Source organism: Castanea sativa, chromosome 4, assembly GCF_040712315.1.
Source record: "Castanea sativa cultivar Marrone di Chiusa Pesio chromosome 4, ASM4071231v1".
In the NCBI taxonomy this organism is placed as follows: Eukaryota; Viridiplantae; Streptophyta; class Magnoliopsida; order Fagales; family Fagaceae; genus Castanea; species Castanea sativa.
Window position 1 is genome coordinate 38,148,158 of NC_134016.1, and position 27,629 is coordinate 38,175,786.

General features: G+C 35.4%; 3 protein-coding genes across 4 annotated transcripts; 1 reads left to right on the forward strand and 2 right to left on the reverse strand.

Annotated features, from left to right (window-relative positions):
• Window positions 1–2,497: 2,497 nt before the first annotated feature.
• LOC142631870 (putative metallophosphoesterase At3g03305) lies at window positions 2,498–9,970 on the reverse strand. The gene is made up of 4 exons (XM_075806197.1): window positions 9,574–9,970; window positions 6,540–6,781; window positions 3,474–5,048; window positions 2,498–2,984 (listed from the first exon to the last, which is right to left on the reverse strand). The coding sequence occupies exons 1-4, from the start codon at window positions 9,968–9,970 to the stop codon at window positions 2,868–2,870; spliced, it is 2,331 nt and encodes a 776-aa protein (XP_075662312.1). The 3' UTR covers window positions 2,498–2,867.
• A 2,750-nt stretch (window positions 9,971–12,720) lies between these two features.
• On the reverse strand, window positions 12,721–15,329 carry LOC142632291 (OVARIAN TUMOR DOMAIN-containing deubiquitinating enzyme 5-like). Of its 2 annotated transcripts, none has more exons than XM_075806730.1 (3): window positions 15,147–15,329; window positions 14,257–14,370; window positions 12,721–13,785 (listed from the first exon to the last, which is right to left on the reverse strand). In XM_075806730.1, the coding sequence occupies exons 2-3, from the start codon at window positions 14,358–14,360 to the stop codon at window positions 12,903–12,905; spliced, it is 987 nt and encodes a 328-aa protein (XP_075662845.1). In that variant the 5' UTR covers window positions 14,361–14,370; window positions 15,147–15,329; the 3' UTR covers window positions 12,721–12,902. The 2 variants fall into 2 exon arrangements, with proteins under 2 accessions (XP_075662845.1, XP_075662844.1); XM_075806729.1 differs by having other exon boundaries at window positions 15,081–15,329.
• Window positions 15,330–18,940: 3,611 nt separating this feature from the next.
• LOC142630526 (ycf20-like protein) lies at window positions 18,941–21,303 on the forward strand. Its single transcript, XM_075804515.1, has 3 exons — window positions 18,941–19,097; window positions 19,218–19,372; window positions 20,555–21,303. Exons 2-3 carry the CDS (start codon window positions 19,251–19,253, stop codon window positions 20,991–20,993), a joined length of 561 nt encoding a protein of 186 aa, XP_075660630.1. The 5' UTR covers window positions 18,941–19,097; window positions 19,218–19,250; the 3' UTR covers window positions 20,994–21,303.
• Window positions 21,304–27,629: the final 6,326 nt, after the last annotated feature.

Below are 27,629 nucleotides of genomic sequence, written 5' to 3' on the forward strand. Positions count from 1 at the left end.
ATAAGGATTCAATTTAAACAATTTTTAAATCTCATAGTCAATAATACAAAAAAAAAATGATAACCCAAGCTTCAAGTACATTTGATTAAAATAAATAAAAAAAGGTATTTTTGCTTTTGCATTTGATTGGATTGGATCAATCAAAAAGCCCAGAGTTGGAAAAAGAAAGAAGATCTGACGGCTGAGGATAATAGCGTGTGGTGTGGGCGAGTGCAGGGAGTTGTCGCTGTTGGATAAAGGAGGAGGGTGTGTGTTGGGGGAGAGAGTCCCAGTGCAGTTACTTTGGAACCAAGTGTCCCTGGGGCTTCTTTATTTCCAAGCATTAGGAAATTACTTCCTTGCCCTCGTACCAGAAACCTTTTAGTCCGACGCTCGTTATTGCGCGTGCCAAATCTGAGCCGTATACTTGGAAGTTAGTGCGTTACGTTGCGTTGCGTGCATGCGATTACAGACACGCTGGGCTGAGCGCGTGAGTTTGGGGAGGAAACAGAGGTAAAAGATGCGATGGACTTGTGTTCTAACCGTCACGGGGTAGAGATGTAAGGAGTGGTTGAATCTTTAAAAAAAAAAAAAGTCATGATGCTCTTCCCCGCTCTACCTGTCCTGCTCCCATGTTGTGTTGTATTACATGGCCACTACAAATTCGCCGCAATAAAAAATCCATTAAATGTCTTGGTCGATGGTTCTGGTATTTTTTTTTTTTTTTTTTTTTAAATATTATTGCCATAAAAAATAAAAATAAAAATAAAGCTAAAATACATTAACAATCATGAGACTTGGATTAATACAAGTTAGGTTTTAAGATATTTCAAAACTGACAAACTTAGTCTTTAAACCGATATCAGTTTTTAAATGTTTTGACATGATTGACATTAGCTTAAAACTCAGAAGTGGTGACTATATTTTACTCTTATGTGGCGTTTAGTACGGGAGAATCCACATTACTCTTGGCATCTAGATTCTTAGGAATGTGATTCCTAGGAATCACATTCCTAAGAATCTAGCTATTCCTATGTTTAGTTTCATTGGGAATATCTTAAAATTCTTAGGAATGTGAGATGATAACGCTTGGTTTATTCCCAGGAATCTTAAATGAATTATTTATTTTTCCTATTCTATCCTTAGATTTGAATGTGAACTACCAAGTTCTTTAAAAAAAAAAAAATCTTCCTCTAAATAAATAATGAAAAACCAAATATAAACTATTAATTATGAAAAATTCATTAAAATTATAGTCTAATATTTCAAAATGACAGGTACAATACAAAAACAACTATTTAAATTCTCAAATGCTTTTATTCTTAATAATAATTTTAAAAGAGTTTAATCCATAATAATTTATTTTATATTTTATGTTAATTGCTTAAATGATAATGAAAAATGGTTAAAATTGTTAATTTATAAAAAATACAATTTCCTTTAAGCTTGGAAATCTGGATTCCCACCTGTTTTAAAGGGAATCCACATTCCTACTGAGAGGGGAATTCAAATTCCCCTGGCATCTGATTCCTTAGCGTGATTTGCAACCAAACATGGGAATCTTTAAACATTCCTAAGAATCCTAAAATATTATCCCATACCAAACGCCACATTAGATAATTACATAAGGAATAAATATTTAAATTAAAGATGTCTTTGTTGGGCGTCAATTGATTTATAGAGCAATGGACTTTAAATAATTTTTTAATGGTTAATTTAATCACTTCATTTAAAAAAATAAATAAATATAAAAATCACTTCAAGTCCAAAACACTTTGTCTAAGAGCAAATCTATATAAGTTGAATGAAAACATACCAGTGAGAGTTAAACCATGACTCAAAAGTCAAATCATTTACTCCATTTGTTAGTTATCAAACCCTCTTGTACTATTGTACTTCTTTCTTTCTTTTTACTATAGTATACTGTATTTGTTATGTCATGTATCTTTTTTTATATATATAAGTTGTGAAAATTGTTATGGTAGTAGACTTTTTGTATGTATAAAGATGGATTTTGTTAATTAATCATTTTTGAAAAATATTTTTTCAAAAATTGAAAAATATTTTTCAAGAATTGAAAAAGTATTAACAGTTTTTTTCAATTTCCGAGAAAATGTTTTCAAAAATAGATGGTTTAATGTGTGTCCTTAGAGCACACATTAACCGGACCTTATAAAAATTAGCTCCTGTACTATATTACAAATCATCAAATATATAAATTTTATTTTTAATTCTAACATAAATTTTAAATTTATTTAAAAATATAATTAACACATCAAATTATATTGAAATATTTGTTAGTGAGTATAATTGTGCAACTTAATGGAATTCAACTGAACCTCAAAATCAACCAACACACACAAACACCATCTAGGTCACGATGTCATTGTAAAGAATATATCTAGTGTTTTGGATGATACAACATCACACTCATAATATATATTTTTTCCCTACAGTATTGAGCTTCACTCTTGTTGAGCAATGATGATCTTGGAAGCGCAACAAACAATATCACTAATGACCAAGAAATTGAGTCTAATCTTTGATTACTATCATTGCGAAATTTGATTAGGGAGTGGCTATAAGCTTATCCATTGATGATAAGAATAGATATAATGTGATACAAATGATGATAAAGTAATTGTAGGACATTGACCTAATCTTCTGGTAGCTAATAATTTCACATCATTTTCTTTTTCTTTTTTTTTTTTTCTTTTTTTGTGGGGTCACATACTCACATTCCTTTCAAAGGCCAAAGCATCAATACACTGCAGTTATGCTGACTTGTAACCACATTTACTGTTACCTCTAAATATCGAATACTGCTTCTAATATGATCCACCAAACTTGATGAGGTTAAGCATATGTCTACTCCTTGCAAATGCTCGTTAGATATTCCTGCTCTTGTAGGCAGCATATGCCAATAATAGTGGGATTAAAAAGCTAAATCCCGGAAAATGAATCACTGGGTTCATCTCATAAGCTTTAATCAAGGCTCTGCAACTCTGTAATAGAAAAATAGAAAAGGCAAGAAAAAACAAATAAGAAAAAGAAACTCAATATACTTATCACTTTCTTGTACAATGAACAAAAGCCAAAGTAAAAAAAATGAAGTTTTTCAGTCAAATGACTTTTTAAGTTAATGCAAGAAGATTCTAAACATTCATTCCTCTACTTTTACACACACACAAGGTACCCTTTGAAGAATTTAGTCAACCCCAAATATATAGTGGTATGCGTATAATTTACTAAGCCAATCTAATAAACAACTATCGATTATCAATTAAATCAATTCACAACATAAACAAGGTCCTATTTCCATTTGTGAAAAAGCATCAAGTGTTTCAGTAATTTATCTGTTCCATTTTTTTTTTTTTTTTGGCAGGAAGGAGGGAGGGGTTGAAAATGAAATGATGGCAATGTGGCCATGTACAACAAACATTATCCACACATGCATATTGTTAAAATCTAAAATAGATTAGTTGAAGACTAACCTTAAAATGCATCCAACAAATTGCCAAGCATACCACCAAGAGTAGTTTTCGTATCCACCGCTTGCCAAAACTAAATTTTGAATTTTGAATGCCTTGGTAACCATACAATAGAAAACTCATTTTCCCCTGATCAAAATCATCCTCTTTCTTTCCTGAAAGCGATAGAAAGTATTCCCTATAGATCGCTCTTTCAGCAGCCAAAAATCCAATGACCAATATGGAAGGCAAAACCACAAAGAATAGATGGGGAAGAACCACCACCATAATATCTGGAGATCCAACATACTCATGTTTTCCCCTTCCATCAGAACTTTTAACCACCCAGCCCATATAAGTCATGTATTCCCTATCCTTGCCATCCGAGAAAACTTGCCCGCTAAACCAAGGGAGAAATATAAGATGGAGCAAGTATCCTAACATACCATACCATAATATGGGAACCCTGCACAACTCTTGTAAAACCCATGCTATGCCATTTATGAAACCTTTATTAGCAATGAAAGTCTTGAAAGTATACTGCTTCTTTGAGTAAATGAGAAGAGCTTTAGGAGTAAGAAGAATGAAGAATATAAAATAAAGAGTAGACCATAGTACTGGGTTATACAAGGCAGCCCATTGACAACCCATGACAGAAAATTCCCTCCATGTCCAGGAGAGCTTTGCACTTAGACCATTAACAGAAAATGGCCTCAATTCAGTCAAAGTTGATCTGCCCAAGAAGTCAGTCACTTCAATTTGCAACCAATATCTATCAGGAGATGGGTCCTCAAATGCTTTGTAATTCCATGGAGCAGTATAAAGATCTCCCCTGGTGGTGTTATCCACAACCTTTGTCATAGATGACTCCCAGACCAAATAGAGATGTCCAGGTAAGGTGTCAAAAATCCTAGCCATGACTGACACAATTGGAGAAACAGAAAATAATAAAGCTCTAACTGAGTCATAAGATGATGGGAGCATAATTTGACATTCATACATGCGACGTGATGAAGATGTTGACATTAAGCGTGAGTCTAGTGGAAATGTGGGCAATACAATTGTATTTCTGGTTCCTGACTTAAAGTCAATGTCAATGTATGAAACATGACCTCTATCAATGGCCAAAATTCGCATTGCTCGACTCTTCCTCCAGTCACCCATCTCCCACTCCCAGAATTCTTCAACTGGTGGGGCTTCAAAAGAACAATTTACAGTACTTCCAGAAGACATTTGGTGAATATTAAACTGTAAAAGCTTTGGTAAGGACAAAAAATGATGAATAGACTGGTGGTGCCGCTTCAAATTCTTACCAAACCTAGTGTGGAGATGCCCACATAGGTAAGCTGATAGTGAATGCTTGAGGAAAATATCTTTCAGGCTCTTTCCAGAATTTGAGGATGCTGAGAATGAAAGTGGAAAATGCCCAAAGGAAATCTTGGTCACTGGTTTTATTGATTGAGAATTCCACTGCGAGAGCTCCAAATCTAATTCTGCTAATAGTTGATCAGTAGGATGCCCAAAAAGATTAGTTGGACCTCGTAATCCAAAGGACATTGTGCTGTCAAAGCCGACAAAGAGATGTTTCCGCTCACTAGTCTGGTTATAAACCACAAATGTACATAAGGAAAAATGAAAGGGGGGGAAAAAAAAAAAAAAGAGAACAAAAAGAAAGAAAATCTTTAGAATTTACAATTATCACCATTACACTAGCATTGTCAATCCAGGCTTGAGATTCCGTAATGAAAGTTTTAACTCCGTGTATATATTTTCACAGCAGCTTAATTCAGTTTTTCCAAAACTTGGGGCTGTTTAGGTTTTTCCTAGAAGTAGACATACCAAGTCCACGCACCCCCGATTATCCACGAGTCAAAACACAAAGTCCTTCCAAAATTATGTCCTTCATGATATCATATGGATATATAAGTATGTTCATGACTTTATAATATCAAATGTATATAACAATCTATAACTTGACTTTACATGCATAAAACCAAAAATGGTAGAAAAATGACTAACTGTTTCATAAGTCTGCACTTTCCAAAGGTAAGTGAAAAGCAAAAACCAATTTCTTTTTTTTTCTTTTTTTCTTTTTTTATAGGTAATAAGAATATTATTAAAACAAACTGAAAACAAAAGAGAGCCAATACAAGGTGTTCATGATGGTGAACACAAGGAGAAGCAACAAACAAACAAATAATAACAAAGAACAAGAAGTGTAAAACTAAGAGAAAAAATAAACTCGACGATAGTGGAGCTATCCGAGAAGCCCCAACACCTAGACCAATCAAATAAAGTCTTTTGGCATAGAGCTTGTAATTGAACCAAGGATTTCTCGGTGTCCTCAAAAGAGCGCTGATTTCTTTCCTTCCAGACAATCGACATCAAACAACCAGGAACCAAAAATCATAGACAATCCACATCAACTCGATGAAGAGTTGTTTATTGAAAACATCATAGCCAAAAATCAAAATTTCCAGGTTTTCCTAGCCGTCCAATGATTAATATCTCTAGTCCCATTCTTAGATATTCAAACATGACGCTTTCGCTATAACCCCCCTCCCCCCTTGGCACTAATAATTTCAAATTAAACAAATTAAAGAAGACATTAAAAAAAAATAAATAAATAAACATTTATAGTAAAATATGAAAGCTCAATCACAACTTTACAATATACATATAAAGAAATGACGCAACAACATCAAGTTTATTGTATTAGGTACACAGTATGTTAAAAAAAATCATCTGGTGTGAAGTGGCCCAATAAATAAAAGTTCAAGAAACCTTTCCAACCCCCCCCCCCCCCCAATAAATGGTTTTCTATTTTCAGCTTAATTTTCTCATGGGAAATCATGTAGGCATTTGAGAAAGAAAGACATCCTCCATTCATGACAATTTTCAAATTCATCAAGTAGTGGTGTCAATTACTAAAAAAGGGGGGAAAGAAGAGAAAAGAACAAACCCAAATTCTGTAACCAGGATAAAAGTAGCCTTAGGGCAGAGCAGTTATATTGCCATTGAGACCATGATAATAGGAAAACCTCTATAGCAGTAAATATTGATGAACCAGCTACAGGGTAAACAACTGACCTGCAGAGTGACACTGTTGACACTTCCATGTCTGCCTAACTGCCCATTGATGCTATATTTTGAAAAGAAATCAAATGAACCACCAACAGCTGGCACACCAAAATTATCATGATTCCCCCTAAGGTCAAAGAAGATGTTCTTGTCAAGTCCGCTCCTTTTTATAACATCTTCCATTGTGTTCTGGTATTCCACCCACTCCTCCTCAATTTGCTTCATTGTTAACAAATCTTTGCTTTTCCCATCTGGTAAGGACAAGGAATACAAGAAGATTACAGAAGAAAGAACCATCAGGACTTCAGTTTGATAAGAACATCAAAAGTTTCAATCATTTGCAGCTTTATTGTGAGTATAAATAAGACAACTTTAGACAGATATGAACAAATTCAATGAAATAAGCATATAGCAGAAGCAAAATGTCCAAGTCTGCGAATGGATTCACCAGATTTTTCTTTGTGATTACATATTCTCAACTCATCTGAGTTCAATGATGCCAGCATATATTTCAACAACTCAAGATTGAATCTTCAGGACCCAATGAAATTGTGTTTGGGAATTTTTTTGATGTCAGAAACAGTTGGAAACTATGGACTGGCTCAGGAATAAATTATAAAGACATACATACGCATATGAATAACACACACACAACCATATCAAAGGCCCAAAACTCTGCCGCAAGATAAGAACCTTAATTAAAAATTGTTTAAGTCTGCAAGTGCAACCACCAGATTCGTCTTTGTGGTTACAGACTATCAGACAGATCATCAATGAGCCTAATGCACCAGCATCTAATTCAACCATTCTGAATTGAACTTACGGTCCTTTTTGCAAATATAATGCAAGAGTCATGAATTATGTAATTAACTCACATCTGATGGCATTTGACCCTACAACCTCACCCACCACCCCATACTTATGGGAAGGAACTTGGAGCTGCAGCTAGGTCCAAAACTGCTCACTCTCCTCAAAAACTTTTGTCTATATGCTTGTACATTGTGTTTAAAATTGTAAAAAATGAAGTAAAAAAGAGACTGTGGCTTCAAGACCCATTATGTATGAAACTTACCGAGAGAGAGAGAGAGAGAGAGAGAGAGAGAAGGGGGAGGGGGGAAGGAGAGGGGAGATCTGGTTTCAGCACCCAAAGCAACAACCAAAGTCATATTTTCAGCATTATTTATAATCCATGTGAAATTCTGGCATGTTTTTTCGATATTCTGCGTCCATCTCAATGAAAAGACCACCAAACCTTCTAGTATTGGCCACATCCAATGCACTGAAAGTCTGAAACTTCTTAAAGGTCTAGAACTGTATGCTATCTTCTTCCGAACAATCCTCCATGAACATGAGAATGACAATTCAGGTTGGCCAATCACCACAAAACAATAAAGTAAGATTTCCAAATGGCCTTGAATTCGAAATTTGGTGTCGTTTAATCAGGCTCTATTGGGAAAATGGCTTTAGAGATATGGTCATGAAACTACTCATCTATGGCGGAGGGTTATAGCCACGAAATATGGGGAGGAGAAAGGGGGTTGGAGCACTAGAGTTTGTAGAAGGGCTCATGGTTGTGGTTTATGGAGAAGTATTAGTGACGGCTGGGAAATTTTTTCTAGGCATGTGTCTTTTGTGGCGGTGGATGGTTCTCGTATTCTTTTTTGGCATGATAAGTGGATTGGGGATAATTCTCTCAAATCTCTTTATCCTCAACTATTTGTGTTTTCAACCAATAAGGAAGCTTTTGTTTTTGAAGTGTTAAGTCCTCTAGTTGGTGATAATGATAGAGTATGGAGCCTAAGATTTTATAGGGAATTTAATGATTGGGAGTTGGCGGCTTCCTATTCCCTTCTTCATTTCATTCAAACTCGAATTCCTAGGGGTGGAGGTAGTGACAAACTTTCTTGGTGTCTTAATGGAAGTGGAAAGTTTGATGTTCGGTCTTTTTATCATAAGATTCAAAATGCAACTCTTACTTCTTTCCCTTAGAAAGGCATTTGGAAAGTAAAGGTTTCTAAAAGGGTGGCGTTCTTTATGTGGACAGTAGCTCATGGACAGATCCTTACTTTGGATAATCTTATGCTTTGAGGCAAGAATTTTGGTAAATTGTTATTGTATGTGTTGCTGTAATGAGGAATCTATGGATCACCTGCTGATTTCTTGTCCGGTTGCTCATTCTCTATGGATGCATATGCTTCAGCTGTTTGGAATTGATTGGGTCATGCCTGGTTCCGTTATAGACTTATTTTTTTGTTGGTACCAATGGCTTGGGAGACATGATTCTGATATTTGGAATCTAGTTTTGGGTTATTTAATGTGGAATATTTGGGCTGAACGGAATTGGCGTTCTTTTGAGGATATGGCAAAATCATTGGATCGGTTGCTAGATTTATGCAGACGGACCCTCTTTGATTGGTCTCGGTGTTGGAGCCTCTCGGATTGTCCTACTATCACGGATTTTCTTTTGTCTCTTAGTATAACTTAATGTCTGTTTGCTGTTCTTATCCCTCTTTTCTACTTGTTCACTATCGTGAATCTTGTATTTTTTTAATTGCTTTTCTCTGTTAATAAAAGTTTTTCTTACCTATCAAAAAAAAAATTTCAACAATTATTCAAATGGACACAGAATAGCAAAACAAACCAGTAATTTATTGACCACAGTAACATTTCTTTCTAATTAAATAAATGAATACTCTTATTCTCCAAAACTAGATTGTAACCCGTGCTCAACAGTAGTGATATGAGCTGAAATGGTCACCTTGGTTTTCGTGCTGTGTATTACGAATGAATCACTTAACACTAACATTAAACTACAATTACATTTAAGTCGGATTCTGATTGTGTTTCGGCTTCAATATGTTGTGTGTGTGTGTGTGTGTATCTGTCAAATTTCTAGCCACAGCAATAAGAACAAAAAGAAACCCATGATTCCTCACACCTCAAAACTCAGTATCAGAAACCCAAAACATGAAATCCAATGACACCCACAAAAAGCACATATGCTATATTAAGAAAGAATGAGAGAAAAGGGTGTGGAGGAAACCTGTGAGATCACCAGTGATGAGGACAAGGGAAGGGTTGATCATGGAGAGAGCAGGGCCCACAATGGTGTTGAAGTCAAGTGCCCTGTCAGGGTTGTGGACACTGAAATGGAGATCAGAGAGCTGAACCACCCACACCACTGATTCAGGACCACCCTTCACATCTATCACTCTCCTGTTGTTGTTGTTGTTGTTATTCCAATTGGGTTTTGAAGAAAAACCTTGTCTTTCTGCTTCTTCTTGTTCTTGTTCTTGTTGTTCAATAATTCTTGCTGCTTCGTGGGAATTGGTGGTGAGGCATAAGCATAGAAGCATCACCAGTGTGAGAATGGTACCCATTTTCCCAAATCCCCAACACACTCTTGAGAGCTGGAATTGCTTTTCCATTTCCAGCACCATTATATAAGATCAGAGCGGGTCGGGTCGGGTCGGGTCGGGTCGGGTCGGGTCCACCAGTTTGTTTGTTAGTTTTGTCCAGGCCAAAATGGGAAATTAGCCACAGTTTTCAAATTATATAATTAGTAGTTACGGTTTACAAACTATATTTTTTACTAGCATCTCGAGTCTAAGAGACTCGATTTTGGGCCAAAAAGTCGAGTTTTTGAGGGTCGATTTTTAATGTCTAATGTGGCATTTTTTCTACGTAGAGTCTGCCTGGAAATCGAGTCTCTAACACTCAATTTACCAGCCAAAAAAAATCAAATCTAAGTTACCATCCGTTCCCTAAAACACACATCCACCAAAACCCACCTATCCTACATCAAAATCCATCCACCAGGAAGATCACGACTGAGCATAACCCATCAAAAAAAAAAAAAAACCAATGCCCCCAGATCCACGGCTGCCCAGATCCGCAGCCTGGGTCGCGCGGACCTGCACCGCGCGACCCAGGTCCGCGCGACCTGGGCGCGACGGCGATGGGTCTGTGGCGGCTTGGGTTTGTGGAGGAGGAAGAAAGAAGCAATGGAGAGGCAGTGAGGAAGAAAGAAGCAGATGGAGATCCAGATGTGAAACGCAGAAAAATAAAGAGAAAAGAAGAATAGATATAAATCGAGTCTCTCAAACTCGATTTCCAACTAGATGCCACGTGGAAAATATGCCACATCAGATAAAATTAGACCATAAAAATCGATCCTCAAAAACTCGATTTATAGACCTAAAATCGAGTCTCTTAGACTCGAGATGCTAATAAAAAATATAGTTTGTAAACCGTAACCACTAATTATATAGTTTGAAAGTTGTGTCTAATTTCCTATTTTCGCTGTTTTGTCCACAACCACAACTACAATTGTATGGAATGGGGCTCGGGTTGAGATGAGTATTAGGGTGTTTGGTACTTGTGTTTGAGATGTGTTTTATTATTTGAAAGTACGTGTGAAAATATGTGTAGGTAAAAAAGTGAATGAAAATATTTGTAATGTTATTTAAAAACTGAAAATATTTATTTAAACAAATTTACCAAACAGGTCCTAAATTTTAGTTAATAAAACCAACTCGTAATAGAATTGGTTTTTTTTTTTTTTTTTTTTGGAGTAACTGGATCTTCAAATTAGAATCTAGTATTTTAGAATAACTCTATAATACAGTTTTTAATATCTAATCATTTTTCTAACCTTATTTTAAAGAAATTATAATCATTCTTTATACTTATGGTAGGTTTGAATATCTTTTATTTTGTTGAAAACTAAAAACTAAAAGCACTGTAGCAAAATAAATTTTAAATGTGTGAATAATGCTGTGAGACCTATTTTTAATGAAAATTTTTGTTGAAAAAAGAGATTTGTGGGTCTTATGAACAATGCACGGGACCCATTAGAAAAGCCACCACAGCCACAGAGGCGTGCTTCTCAAAAAAAAAAAAGAAAACGCAGATGCAGACGTTGGCCTTTTCATCAGTACTCAGACGGGTACTTACTACCCAAATTATTTACTAATACCCAAAATCTAAACCCTAAAACAAAACCAAAACATAAAATTTTGTAAAACTTAACTTTAGAGAGATGAGAGAAAGGAATAAGTGAGATTGAGACTTGAGAGAGTGTCTTGAGTGAGATTGAGAAGGTAGCTTCACAGAGAGAGAGAGAGAGAGAGAGAGAGAGAGAGAGAGAGAGAGAGAGAGTCAAAACCTACATTGGGTTCTTTAAAAAAAAATTAGGTTAATTAGTGATCTGCAACTCAACCTGAAACCGATAATAACTAAAATATGTGTATATGACTTGACAATTGAACTGAACGGACTCAAACTCACTCAAAACATGTCGGGTCGAGTCGAGTGACTCCCTGCTCACCTCCTACTAGTTACATGAGGTTGGTTTAAGTGTTATATACTACCAAGGGTGGTGGTCTAGTAATGAAGGGACCTACACTCGCATGGTTTAGGAAGTGGAGGTCCCAAGGGTGAATCCCACGATGGAAGCACTTAAGAAAAAACTTCACAACCCCTAACTTCTTGCCCATTAGTGACCTTCTGGGGTTGGAAAACAACTCGTTGCTTGTAAGCCCAATCCCAACATGTGGCTACATCGAGGTAGAAAAGTTACTCAAGTCGCTTGCTTTTTGCACTTGTAATAAGGTGCAAGTTTTTTCCATGGTCGAGGCCTCATGTAGTGTTAAGAGTGTTTCCAAGACAACAACATTCAATTGATAGTAACGAGTACCCTTCTGTATGACACTTTCTGAATGTGGTGGATCTCATGCCGGTAGTCATGTATGCACTGTGTAGAAGTTTTATAAGAGCCTGATTGAGGATTGATTAGAATATATTTGGTTATATTTTTGGTTTTGAGTTCCTATCACTCTTTTTTGGCCAGGAATTCTTGACACTCTTTAACCACTCCATGCTCACGCAACCTTGGGTATATGTTAAAGTAGTAACAGAGACAGCAACGCAGGAAGTAGCCAAGGAACCGAAAAAAGAGACAGCAAAGACGATATCTTTGAGTTGAACCAGGATTCACAATGTCACATAATTTCATTCAACAAAGAAAACAACAAAGCTTCATGTGCATTTGAGTCGAATAGAAAGGTAATTCTGCTGTCTGCAATAACACAGCATTTGAGACAAATAGTGAGGTCTGCTGTCTGCAATAACAAAACGGGGGATTTTTTATTTTCTATCTTCAATTTGCCTTAATTTCATGAACAGAGGGTAATTCAATCTTAAGGAGTAACAAGTAAGAAATTCCAACCATATAAGTTCAATTAAATTTTCTGTAGTTTCACTCAAAATCAGCAATCCCATGAAAGCAAGATCTTTGTGATCATATTGTCCTACAATTCAGTACCACTAATATTTCATTTAAATTTATACTCATAACTTTAAGGACACCTATTAGACTACAATGGGCACCACAGAATTATAGTGCTCACCGAGCCCAAAGGCATGCTTATGGTATGACAACATGATACTTGAATTTGATGAACCATTCCCATCATCGGATTTGTACTCCTTTCCCATCTCTACATCAGGGAAAGACCCCGATAATATCATGATATGTTTTCTAAGGCAGTGAGTTAAAGCACCAAGCTCTAGTTGGCCACCCCATGCCGCAGTTGACTCCACTTCTTTGCAGTAATTCTCAAATCTCTCTGTAACTGAATTATCAGAATCACCCTCTAACACATTCTCTGACAGGAAAAATGGGATGAAATCAGATACATGTTTCCTCATATAAGAAGCTACCATTTCTCGAAGCTCTTGGTATGTATAAGGAGATGAACCATCAGAGAGGAGGGCTAACTGATTCTCAACAGCTCGGTACAGGCAGTGCCCATCTGGCTTTATTTCAGTAACAGTCAAACCAAGGGGTTCAAGCTTTCTTTCCAGTTTCTCATTTTCAATCATTCGATCACTTATAATATTGCTCTGCTCTTCTTGGATTCTTTGCTCTCTTGCGGCTTCTTCCTGAGCTCTTTTTTCTCGCCTCTTTGCACCCTTGCTGGGCTTTGAATCCTTTGATTGGTCAGGTTGACTGGTAACAGAAACCCCAGCTATAGCTTTCACCAAAGTGTCAATATTGCCTTTTCCATTTCCATTACTGCCACTATAGCCTAATGAAGCAAGTTCTTTGGCATGTTTTTCTTTAAGCTTAGCAGAAAGTTGAGAAACTTCTTCCTCCACATGCTTCTTCTTAGCTTTCTGTTCAGCCTTGCTACCTTTGGCGGCTGCCTTTTTCAGCTCAATTTCCTTGTTCTGCAGCTGTGATATCTCTTTCCTGCACACAAATAATAGTCATTTCTCATTTGTGCAATAGCATGAGAATTGAAAAGGCTGAAACACGAAAATACAACAATTCTGAGGGACAAGCCTCAATCACACAAAAAGAATAATAAATAAGAAAAAGCACATTCCTTTCAACCACTAATTTGCAGAGCAGGGAACAGTTGAGGCATGCTATGATCAAATCCACCACCAGTCAAATTGTTTTACTCATATTATACATTGTGCTAATCAAAATTTAATTCTTTCTTCTCCGCAATTTTTTAGAAAGGGAACAAGACATTGTTAACACCGCCTCTTTCAACAAGGCTATGCCTTCATATTAAACTACCATTTGTATGTTGGAAAACTAGGAAAAAACTGGAAGCAGCCAGAAACCATCATTGTTGCAAAATAGTTAAAATGAAGAAATAAACAAAATGAAAAGCAGTGAAGTGATACAAAAGATTTGTGATGAATAAATGACCTGTGCCTAGCAAGCATTTCATCACGAGTTTCCACTTTCTTTTGTGACGCATTATCTGAAATTGCTTCAGACATTTTATCTTCTATTTCTGGAGTGTCCTCCATTTGACCAACCCTGCAATCAAGGTAGACAATAATGCAGAGCACAGGGTGGGAAACCTTCCAATGCAAAATAACTAGTATTTTAGATCTTTTGAACCCACAATAAGCACCATGGGAAAAAGAGAGAGTTTGGTTTATCTGGGTTTTCAAAGTGTACCTTTTGGGATGCTAAAAGAGCAGATTTTGGGGACAACCCACAAGTTTATGAGACAAGACACAGATAAATTTACTAATGTGAATGATTTGACAATAAAGTAAGCATTTTGGTGAAAAAAACCCAGTTGGGTTGTCCTATGTTTGAGTAGTAGAGGCGTGTGGAACACAGGAAACCAAACAAAATTTAATTGAGCAATATTAGTACAACTTGCTCGCTAACTGTTCGACTAAATTACTCAGAGACCAAAATACCCAACAAGTCATTGATTCTAATCCAAAAGAAAACAAAGAAGCATGATATGCTAATAGTTGTTAATAGGGAAGCAACTTGTTCATACCACAGAACCCACTTATCACATTTTGCTTTCTTGGTTTGCCCAAACAATGAAACACATAATAAAACTAACAGTCTAATACCCAAAATCTTTTGTGCCTGAAAGTTTTAAAAAACTACAAAATATCAAAAACCCATGAAGCAAAATAACCCCCAATCGAACCCCAGCTTTACTAATACCCAAATCTAAACCCTAAAACAAAAATCAAAACAGAAAATTTTTAAAAACTTACCGTTAGGTATATTGAGACTTGAGAGACTGAGAATGAACGAGAGAGAGAGAGAGAGAGAAACCTCACCTAGATCGGATTCTTAAATAAATTAAATATATATCGGGTCAATCAGTGACCCAAAACCGATAGAACCCGAATGCGTACCCGAAATCCGAACCGAACAGATTCAGACCCGCCCAAAACATGTCGGACCAGAGTACGTTCACATATGAGATACCCAGGTCCAAGTCTCTCACAAAGACACCAAACAAGCCTTGTGATCCTAGTTTTCTTCTATCTACCCAATGACAATGTATAAAGTCTAATTATGGGGTAGGACAATCAGTTGAGCACCCCACCACATGAAGAAGAGGTTAACTAATTCGAATCTTCTTAGGGTCAAAACTTAAATAAATAACAGCCCTTCCTCTTCTTTTTTTCTTTTTTTTCTTTTTATTTATTTATTTTTAAGAGAGTTTCAACATATTTTTTAAAAAAGTTTATCATCTGATCAAGAAACTGATCTATTTTTTATGTAGGCAGGAGATTAAACCTCATATATCTTATTTAACTTTCAGAAATTTTACCAGTTGAGTTAGTTAGAACCCACAACCCTTCTTACTTTTTGGTTTTCTAAGTATAACTTTAGGTATTTTTAAGATATATTATGGAACTCTTTTTAAATGAGAATGAGGAAATTATTTGACCTTACATCTATCTGTATAAATTTTGAGTATTTTTTTTCTTGTGAAAATTTTGATGCATTGTTAAATGTGAATTTTGACATTGTATATTTTAATTTTTGTTCATATTTATTGAACATGCAAAGATCACATTTGGATTAAGTTTTTTTTCTTTTTAAGAGAAAATGTGATACATACGCGATCATAGACTGGGACTGTTATCATCGTTAATATGTAATGATCATTTGCACGATCTATCCAAATACATTGATTGTGTTAGAAAAATGTTAAGAAATGAATAAGGATCCGACTCCTAATGTGTCCACTTGAAGATGTTGTTAATGTAATGAAAATCCTTTAGTCCCACATAAAAAAGGAAAGAGATATTATGAGTTTATGTGCTTATGGGCAAGACATTGAGTTGGATTTTGGCATGTGTGGACTAGGTCCTCTTGTCTAAATAATAATATTTTATTATATTATTTTTTGAGTCAGTAAGTCTATGCACAACAGTTATTCTTGAACAGTGTGTCTATTCACTAACATATATATATATTCATAGTCTCTCATTCATAAAAAAAAATATTTTTGGAGAAATTCTTTTAGAGGGAAAATATTTTTCGCATGAGAGAGAGAGAGAGACATGGTTCAATTTGCAAGCAAAGACTTTGTGTGCTTCTTCTTTGTGGTATAAATCATTTTATTCTCAGAAGCAAACATTTGTGAGTCTCAAAGCACCATATATTATGTGAGAAACGAAATCTGCTTTAAGAAAATAGTGTTAAACACAAGATTTGATCTGTATCGTTCATCCTTCATGCATTTGGGTTGTGAGTTTTTAATAATCTTGCAGATTACTACCGCACACCCTTGATACGACGGTCACTCCACAAGTATAAATATTTGTGGGATGTGTTGAATAAGAACCGGAGTTCAAGTTTCCAAGAGAGAGCTTCACACATATATACACTTAGATTAAACTAGAGTAAAATTTCTATCTTGTATTAAAAAAAAATTATCTTGCAGATTTCTTCTTATATATATATATATATATATACAATATCTATTTGTTGTTTTTGCCTTTCACTTTTTTTGTGTGTGTTATTACTTATAATTAGATTTATGTTATTCAAGTTTTCTTAATCACAAAAGTAAATTGTTGAAATATATCTAATAGATTGTTGGGTTTGAATGATTTGCAACAATGATCATATGCAAGATCTATCCAAATACATGGATAATTGGGTTTGGATGATTTGCAACATGTGAATTAGTGAGTGTATCATATCTAATTTAGCACAACACTACTCAAGTTGTATTTTTTACTCAATAATATACTTTTCAGATTATTTTACTAAAAATATTTTGAAAGTTATTTAGTTAAATATCCTCGTTTGGAATTTAACTTTGTGGAAATTGAGTTTCAAGCACAACTCGATTTTACAAAATTCAAGTTGAAATCAACTTTTGTTAACGTGGCATTACTCATTAGTCCCATTAACATCTTTTAGCTTTTTTCAAACCTTTAGCTATGGTATCAGCTGCTCCTGAGCCATTTAACCGTTCTTTTTGGTTCAGTTTATTGAAATTTCAGTCTTTTATTAAATAATAATAATAATAGAAAAGTGAAACCCACCGTTTGTGTCATAAACCAAAACAAGGATTTAACTTAATAAGAGCATTCATAGCAGTGAAGCTAAATAGCTATATTGCTATTTTAGCTTCACTCAAACCCCAAAAACCATCCTGCAGCAGTGGAGGCAAAGCTAAAAAAATTTAGCTTTGCGCTACAGTGCTCATGTATCAATACATGAGCACTGTAGCTGAGAGTTATAAAAAAAAAAGAATTTTTTATTCGGCCTCTCTCTCTCTCTCTCTCTCTCTCTCTCTCTCTCTCTTTCAGTCACTCTTGCACTGAAGCTTTCAACTCTCATCTCCTCTTTCAACTCTCTCAACTCACTCAAGCTCACCGCCGCCGGCCCGTCACCGACCCACGCCGTCCGAAGCTCTCAACTCTCTCAAGCTCACCGTCGCCGAGACCCACGCCGTCCTCTCTCAAGCTCACCGTCGCCGAGACCCACGCCGTCCGAAGCTCTCAACTCTCTCAAGCTCACCGTCGCCGAGACCCACGCCGTCCTCTCTCAAGCTCACCGTCGCCGAGACCCACGCCGTCCGAAGCTCTCAACACTCTCAAGCTCACCGTCGCCGAGACCCACGCCGTCCTCTCTCAAGCTCACCGTCGCCGAGACCCACGCCGTCCGAAGCTCTCAACTCTCTCAAGCTCACCGTCGCCGAGACCCACCAGCTGAGACCCACCGTCACCGACCCACCGCCGAGCAACCCTCTCAACCTCAGACCCACTCCGTCCCAAGCTCTCAAACCCACACCGTCACCGACCCTCCAAGCCGCCGATTAGCTCAGACCCACGCCGCCGATCCTTATGAGTTTGATCTGGGTTTTTGGTTGAGCTCACCGCCGATCTTTTATCACCGTGCCTCTCTCTGTCTCTCATTCACTTTCAGAAAGAAAAGTTCAGAGGATTGAAGAAATGAAACAAACAAAGAGGAAAAAAAAAATACGGGTATTTGGGTGAAACCAACAAATAAGATAAATAAGAAAAATAAAATAAAGAATAATAAGAAATTAAAATTAAGTAATGTTTTATAATATTTTTGTAATAAATTTTAAGCGGTAGATTATTACTATTTAATATTGGTGAGAAAAAAATAATTTTTTTGATGGTGGCGGTTGCAGTGGTGGTGGCAGTTGCAATGGCGGTGATGGTAGTGACAGTGGTGATGACAGTGGCTGTGATTGTTGTTTATTGTAGATAATATATTATTCTATTACGTGGCGGCGGTGGCGGCGGTGACGGTGGGCGGGGGTAGTGATTGCGGTGGCGGTGGAAGAGTCGGTGGCGGTGGTGGTAGTGGTAGTGATAGTGGTTGGTTGTGATTGTTATTTATTGTAATGAATATATTATTTTATTGTAGTAGATATATTATTTTATTGTGAAGTTTATATTATTTTATTGTGTTGAAAGTTAAAATAGATCCACTGCTGCAGCATGTTTTGTAAAATGTATAGGTAAAATAGATAAAGTAACTTTTTGTGAAGCTAAAAAGCTAAATTTTTAGCTCCACTGCTGTGGATGCTCTAATAAGCAGCAACGGTGCCGTTTCCATCTCCTCAGATGAGATTCCTGATCCTCAATCCACTCTCCTTGAAGCTCATACACAGTCATTACAGTACACTCCTCCCAAGCCGTGTCCGACCCACATCTTTTTACCCCAAACCCGTGTCGTGTCGACACGGACACCGTGTCAGAACCCAGCAACACATACATAGGACATAGGTACCAATCTCTCTCTCTCTCTCTTGGTTGGATTGTGTAATTTAGTTTCTTTGATCGAAGAAGAAGAAGAAGAAGACATGTGTACTAATGATTTTTGTGTTTGCGTTGTTGTTGTTGTAGTTTGTAGAGAGAGCATATCTTCATATATCATATATGGCATGTCGAATAGGAGGACCAACAATACTACTACAACAACCATGTTTGTCAACAACACAGACTGAATGCTCTGAAAGACAGCCGAGTTTTAGTGGCAAAGTTTCGAAGATTTCCTTAAAGTTCGCACCTTTTCCCACTTCTTGTTCTTTCAATCTGCTTTTTTCTTTTCTTCTTGTTGTTGAAATTGCAAAAACTAATGTTAATGTGCAATACCCATTTGACTTATGTGGAGGAAGTAATGCCCAAAGTCTTGAATTTTGGACTACTTTGTGAGGAAGTTGTGTTGTTGCAAATAAAGCTTTGAAAATTGAAGCAAAAGCTGTTGGGGTCATTAGAGAGTATGAATTAGTTGATTGGTTTCTCAAATGTATGAAGACTTTTGTGCTATTCTTGTCATTTTTCTTTTCTGTCATGGGTACCTAAGGATGCTTTTAGCTTGTTCAGGAATTTGTTTTTTTTGCTTTGTTGTTTTTCAACTTACAAATATCAGGTGTATTTTTATGGTTTTCAGTGAGTCTATTATTACTCAGCAGTTTATTATCAGTAAAAGCCTTTCAATACTCTTGATCTGCGATGAGTTCCATTATTTTCATGTGGGGACTAATGCCGAGTCTTTAATTTGAGGCTGCATTATGAGGAATTCATGTTGTTGCTAATAAAGCAATGATTGGTGATATAACGTGATTTAATGGGTATTTGAAGCAAAATATGTTTGGGTCACTTGGACTGAGTTCAATCAGTTTTGGGATTTTCATTTACATGTCACTAGAGAATATGGATCACTTGATTGGTTTTTCAAATGTATGGAAACTGCAGTGTACTGTGTAGGTTGGAAAGTTTTCATGCCAAACTGGATTTTTCAATGCCCTTGGAGGATCTTTTGTACTTCTCTCTTCCTTTGTTTTTGTTTTTGTTTTTTATAAAAATCAATAATATTGATTTATGTTTCTAATTGATGAGCTTTTTCTCTTTTCTGTATGAGTGATTTGGTTGTTTCTTTTGGAGTTGTGTGTCCATTGTAAAATACAATATGGTGATTTTGTATCCATGTGACATTCAAACGCTTCCTAAATTATATTTAAGTGATGATTTTTTTATTATTATTAGTAAGTTACACATGCACTCAATGGGTCTTCTATTCATCTTATGGGAGGAAAAAGTGTAATTTGAGTTAGAGTGGATTGACTTAAGTGTTCTAAGTTTCTTAGCCTTTGTCTAGATTGTGTTCTTCTCTTTTTGAAATCTTGCTATCATATTGAGGCCTTGTGAACATGACATTGGTTTTCATTACCTTGATTCAGTTTTCAGACAAGAGGACATGGATGGAAAATAGCTTTTGCATTGGACACAGGTGGGATTCCTGATAATGGTGGGCAAGAAAGCCTCAATGGCAATGGCCCCGATCTTGGTCGTACTAGATTGGGCAGAATAGTGAGTGCAGGTGGTAGACAGCTATTGGACAAGCTGAACTCGGCTAGAAAGAATTTCCCAATGAAGATTTTTCTGCTTCTTTTGGGTTTCTACACAGCAAATGCGCTGGCAACAATCCTTGGCCAAACTGGGGATTGGGATGTACTGGTTGCAGGTGTAGTTGTTGCTGCCATTGAGGGGATTGGTATGCTTATGTACAAAAAGCCTCTATCTACTGGGAGATTGCGGTCTTTCATTGTGATGATGAATTACTGGAAAGCTGGAGTTTGCTTGGGTCTATTTGTGGATGCTTTTAAATTGGGTAGCTGAAGATGCTTTACCCCACCCTCCCCCCAAGTTTTGAATACTTATAAAACTTAAAAAATCTTCTGTCTTTTTCTGAGGTCTTATAAGATGGAGAGTTTGGTTCATTTATTTGCTGTTGTAACCATGAGTCCCATTCTTAGGTTGCTTGCATTAGGTGTACTTGTATCACAACCCTTCTCAAATGTAATTTTTCAGTTTTCACATGCATATCTCTATGTACACATATGATCCTTTTTTTCCCTCTCTATTTTACATGGAATTTCTAATGATGTACACCTTAGAATAAATAATAGAAGCTATAACAGATTTTGGGGAATGATTCTCATACTCTGTGAATGGGTGCTTCTCACTTTGATTTATCTGACTATGGAAATAAATAGTCAATATATATGCCAGAGTGGTTTTGGAAGACTATAGATAAAGAGGTTTCATGGTGCTGACATGAACATGACTACTAGATGATAATGAGCTGCTATTTTTGAGAGATCTTCTCATGCAGTTGGCCTAAGTTTTGATAGAATTTCAAATCTTTTGTGATGCTTTAGTCTCAGTAGTCATGAGCATGAATATGTTCTGCTAAACATCCAAAATATGGCATGCTGAGACAGACCCATCAACAAATACATAGGTACCAATGGCTTTTTATACTTATTTATTCATAAATTTATGTTTTGGGTTGGGTTGTGGAATTATTTTCTTTGATTGAAGACAAGTTGACTAAAGATTTTTGTGTTTCTGTGGTTGTCCGTTGTAGAGAGCATAATGGCATGTCGGAAGTTCGGGCTTCACTAGAACTTACTCATTCGTGCATATAACTCCATCTATCAGCTTTGTGGTAATTTGAAGTAACTCGTGGCGTAGCTGGGTATGACTTGTACAACAACCTTTATCAAGATCTCTCTCCAAGCCTAACGGAGCAAGCTCTCCTTCGATCCTCATATTTTCTTTCATGTGTATTCTTTGACATCTGAAAAATGCCTTTCGTCTTGGTAGTCCAATCAGGGAGGGTAATCTAAGTTATTTTTCATGCTGATTGATCTGTGGGACTTCTTGCTTCTTGCATGTTCTGCTGCATGTTTCTACTGAAGAAAAGAGTTGCCTTCTCACAATTGATCTTTTGCCCCAAAGCTTCATCAAATTTTTTTAATATTTGCATGAAAGGAAGAAGTGAGAATTCATTGGATAAATTGGAAGACCCTTTGTGTCTTAAAGAAGCATGGAGGAATGGGGTTCAGAGATCTTAATGTTTTCCACTTGGCCCTATTGGCAAAGCAGGGTTAGATACTCATGCAAAACACCTGCTCTATTTCTATTGGGGTGTTCAAGGAAAATTATTGTTCCTATTGTTCTTTCATGGAAGCACAATCTCACCAAAACAGGATCATTCGTGTGTAAATTTTTTTAAAGGGAATATCTCTTATCTACTTAGGTATGTGATGGAGGTTGGAAGTGGAGGAAGTCTGAGCAAATGGTGAGACAAGTGGCTACCAATACCTATGATGTATAGAGTGGTATGAGGAAGCAAAAGTGTGTGAATTGATTGACATGAAAACTAATCTATGGAAATAGAGATTGATAGATGAGGTTTTTATTCTGGATGAAGCTGAAGTTTTTAAAATCATACCCTGTTAGGTAGCAGTAGATATATTGATATGGATAGGAAATCCAAAGGGGCTGTTTATCATGGAGAGTACCTACCATTTATGGATGGAGGCGTGCAAGCCAATGCACCAGAAAGTTCAAATGGAGAATATGGCAAGAAAGCTATGGAATAGAATATGGCAAATGATGATGCCAAACAGAGTTAAAAATGCATGGAGGGCAAGCAAAGGTATACTTCCAGCAAAGACTTTGTTAGTAAAACAGGTCCTGCATGAGGCAAACTGTGAAGTATGCCACTTACAGTGATGAAAATACTATTCATGCTTTGTGGAGTTATGATTATGTGAAGCAAGTGTGGGATTCAAGCACAATTAACAGAGATGAAAATGACCTTCAACATCACCAGATGTTTGCAGAACTAGCACGAGACATTATTAAACAGTTGAAAAAGAAGTGGAGGTTTTTTCCACCACGTTCTGGAGGGTATGGAAGCATATATAGATATGAGGTCATAGTGGAGGGACAAATAAAAAGGAACCAAGAATTATAGCAATGACAGCAGGTGATGCAGTACAGGAAATTCATTCATCAGAACATGGAAACCCACAGAGAAGAACATGCACCTCTGTAGGATTGAAGTCAATGGATAATACATTCAGTAATTTACTTATGAAGACAGTATTGTGGTGAGCAAAGTGGTATCACAGACACAGAATAGTGCAATCGAGATAAGGTATAAATACTTTAATGGTTTTATGATTAAGCATACAGCTTAAGAGCATTGCCAGCAACTATGTTTTGATATTTCATGCTAGAACAAAGTTTGCAGAAGGGCTTAACTTTGGAATAATTGTAAATAAATGTTTGATTCAATCCTAATCAATTAATGCTTCATGTAAACATTTCCAAAATCTAGTGTGCAGTCTGTGAAATGTCTTTGGTGTTAACAAGTTCTGATTATACCTTACACATTCATGCAAGGAATAAACCTATTGAAACCGTATAAATCATGATCAACTGAATAGAAGCAGTGACAAAAAAAGCAAGATCTACTCACTACATCAAGGAACGACTAGTGGGGTTTGTCAGCGGTGCTCCGTTGGTCAAGTTTATCAGTTACCACAGAGGTTGAAAATAAAATTTTGGTTTATTATAATAATTTAAATATAATACAAAGAAATTATCTTCTATGATTAAGAATGTGTACTGTTAACATTTTTACAAAGTAATATATCATAGTTCAGTGCCATTAGTTTTAAAATGTACTTTATACTTTATTATGAGATTAGCTATCTAGTAATTTTGTATTAATAAATTTATTCTTTTTAGATGTATAGTACTTCGATTCTATTCATAATGTACTTTATTTTGAGAATAGCTATATGGTAATTTCGTACTAATATTTATTCTTTCTAGATGTATAGTAATTCGATTATATTCATAATGGATGCATACATGTTTCTATATATCTATATCTATATTTAATCTAAAAGTTGAAATGTAAAATTTAATGTTGCCACTCTTTTGTTGAACCACAACATCAACAATGTCACCATATTTTTATATTAATTTGTTCCTCAAATTTTTTTAATAATATTTACAAAATTAAGAGTAATGTATCGAAGTAAGAGTGATGAAGAAAAAGAAAAGTGTGAAAGATTTTTTTTTAATAATTTTAATTTATAAATTAAAGTAGGTGAATGTGTAAAGGAAAAATACATATAAAGTTACAAATGTCCAGGATATAATTAAAAAAAATCGTCCAAAATAAATGTGTAAAGTCGATTGATTAATATATTTATTATTATAAAAAAATTAGAGGAAAAAATTAATAAAAAAATGGTGACGTGGCCAATGATTCGGTCCAATTTGGTCCAACTTCAATTTATTTGGTCTATTTAATTCAGTTCGGTCCACTTTCGTCCACTGCATTCCAATTCACTCCATTCTATCATTCTGGTCTGCTTCAGTCCATTCATCCCATTTCGGTGCACTTATAGAAAAGACAAGTTTAGATTGAGAGTACCTATTTTAAATTCAAATTTATTAAAAAAATATAGATGAAAAAAATAATTATTTTTAATTGATTAATTTAGTGATTTGTGGTATTATATTTTTTTATGTTCTTTTTCCCCCTTTAGTTGATATTAGTATTTTAGTTTTTGAGTAAATTACACAATTTTAGGATTTTCTTATGATATAATTTGAATTAAAGACCAATTGAGAAAATTTTAAAGCTTTTTTTAAGTATTCAAAATTATTTATAATTGAATCTAAAAAACGATATCCTTTCAATGAATTAACATCAAAGCGTTCGTCAAAAACTCATTTTTCATTTTGTTGCGAAAGCTAGTTTTGATAACATTCATAGTTGAAAATACTTGTTTTGTAATTGCAATATAAACTGGAAGAGTAAACACTAGTATGACCACTCTATAATTAAGTGGGTAGTATTGTGATTTTCTAGTTCTCACCATCAAAGAAGTCAATATTGTACAAGTGATTGTTTTAGTTTGACTATGGGAACAATATATTTCAGTATCGGTTAATATCGATGTACTGTTTTAAAATTATCACTAATATAATAATAATAATAATAATTTTCATTTACATTTATAATTTCCCTCAACGCTACATAAATAGAGTCACAGAATTTTCCATCAGAGCCATTCTTCATTAAATTTTTATTGGTAATTTTATTGTTGGGCTATATTTTTGGGCTTGCTATTTTTTATGACCTCCAAGAAGGGCAATGATATTTTAGGGGCCCAAAGTATATATGTATATATATATATATATATAATTTTTTTTTAAAAAGGGTCCAAGTATAATTTTATTGAACCAAATTACTAAAATCAATACCTATAAATATATACCATTTAAAAAAAAAAATTAAGGGAGGCCGGGCCACCTCAGGCCAAAGAATGGCTCGGTACCTAACTAGACAAGCAGTTCAAATGATAATTCTCTCTCTCTCTCTCTCTCTCTCTCTCTATATATATATATACACACACACACACAGACTAGACAAGCAGTTCAAATGATAATTCTCTCTCTCTCTCTCTCTCTCTCTCTCTCTCTCTCTATATATATATATATATATATATATATATATATATATATATATACACACACACACACAGACGATCCCGTGGATACAAGAAATTTGGGTTCATGTATAATTTACTTAAATTCATATATGAGAAATTCTTCTTTTACATTGTAGACACAAAAAGTGGCAAATGTTAACATATATATTTGCAAAAAGTGTACAATGCTTACTAATTTTTTTCAAATGTGTATTACGTTTACCTCTTTTTGTGTCTCTACTTTACCACTGATTCCATAATTTTTTTTTTCACATTAACCAAACTTAGTACAGGGATATAGAAATAAACCAAGGTAAAAGCCTACACCAAAACTAAATGCATGCCAATTCTGGGTTTCACGTGAAAGTCAGTGTAATAATGGTCCCGGTTCCAAGAGATAATGAGATTATAAACTTAACCAAAATTAGTATGGCCAGCTTGCATGTCATCATGCCATGCTAATTCAGGTACTAAACGCCTGAAAAGGTTGCTTTTGAAGTCTCAATTCTGAAGAGTGAAGATCATATGTGTTCAGGCAACTTGGTCAGCTTTATCGTGCAGTTCTGGTCTCTTTGACTTGGAGTGTCTGTTGCATTGTTGGACTCGCAGACCCTAGCACCATTGCCCTTCACACCCTCGACACCATCACTGGTTAGCTTTACTCTCTCTGTGTTTATGTGTATGTGTAAGTCATTTTGGCTGGGGTTGTCATTGAAATGAAAGTCGTTGGGGTTTCATTTTTTTTTTCCTGATGCTTGTGGTTTGTGTTTGTATTGTCACATTTGATTCAGTGCTTGTGCAACTCGTAACAGGTCTCGCATTACTCAACCTAGAAGGGCATGGTGAACTTTGGCTGGAGTCAGCTCAATGCCTTGTTTCGCAAGAAACTCACCTTACAGGTCTCTCTCTCTCTCCCCAAAGGATTGTTTTTGAAATTTGGATTTTGATGTTGCCCAACACACACGGGTTGATTAGAATGGAACATTGCTGAAGTGGGTTTAATTTGATTTCATCATAAAGTTTATTTAATGTGTGAGAAAAACTAGACTGATTGTTTTTGCAAATGATGACGGTCTTATTAAAGTAATGATTTTCTTCTTCCTCTTTATGAAACCAAAGAATTTTGCTTATGAAGCACTGTTCATTACGGAAATGGTGCTCTTGAAAACAAATAGATATCTATTTTCTTTAAAAAAAAATTAAAAATTGATCTTGGGATTCAGAAATCTTTATAACTTAAAAGAAATAAGGAAAACAAAAGGAAATGACTCTCTCTCTCTCCTTTTCTTGCTTTTAAGCTATATCCAACAGTGTAGACCTCGTAAAAGATGAAGGAAGATTAAACAAATTCCACCATGTCAAGCAAAATTAATGTATATGCTGGTGAAGTTGCTGAGTAACTCTTATTGATACAGGAAGACTAGAAATCTTTTTTCTTTTATCTTATCAATCTGTATTTTATACTTATTTTCTTTCCCTTTCGTTCAACTCCTTAGATACTATACACAGCTAGCTAGCTAGGATCCATAAATAGAATAGCCCATTTTTCATTTTGTTGATTTCTTTAGATTGATATGAACAAACATTAAAAAATAATTTTGGTCAGAGCACAGGCCTTTTATTATTTTCATTATTAATATTTTTATTTACTATATTACTATTGTTTTCTTTTCTGATTTGGTTCTCAAAGGAATTTGAGAGGTGTTGATCATTTGTTGCTTTATGTATCCATTCATAGTTGTGTTTTTTTTTTAAAGCAGAAGCTCTCTTAATTTTTAGTTTAGCATAGAATTTTAATGGGATTCAAGCTAAATTGTTTCATCTTTTTTCTTAATGAGTTCAAATTCTTTTGTCTTGTGGATGCTGCAGATAAAATAAAATAAAATAACTTCATTATTTTTCTTCTTTCTTTTTTTGTAGAAACGAAATGTGATGGCAAATATTTGGT

Coding starts and splice junctions, on each gene's coding strand:
- LOC142631870 (XM_075806197.1), bottom strand. CDS start 9,970: ATGGTGCTGGAAATGGAAAAGCAATTCCAGCTCTCAAGAGTGTGTTGG. Junction 6,782..9,573: donor CATCACTGGTGATCTCACAG/GTTTCCTCCACA, acceptor TGTCCTTACCAG/ATGGGAAAAGCAAAGATTTG. Junction 2,985..3,473: donor TTTGTTGGATGCATTTTAAG/GTTAGTCTTCAA, acceptor TTTCTATTACAG/AGTTGCAGAGCCTTGATTAA.
- LOC142632291 (XM_075806730.1), bottom strand. CDS start 14,360: ATGGAGGACACTCCAGAAATAGAAGATAAAATGTCTGAAGCAATTTCA. Junction 13,786..14,256: donor GAAATGCTTGCTAGGCACAG/GTCATTTATTCA, acceptor ATTTGTGTGCAG/GAAAGAGATATCACAGCTGC.
- LOC142630526 (XM_075804515.1), top strand. CDS start 19,251: ATGGCATGTCGAATAGGAGGACCAACAATACTACTACAACAACCATGT. Junction 19,373..20,554: donor GTTTCGAAGATTTCCTTAAA/GTTCGCACCTTT, acceptor ACCTTGATTCAG/TTTTCAGACAAGAGGACATG.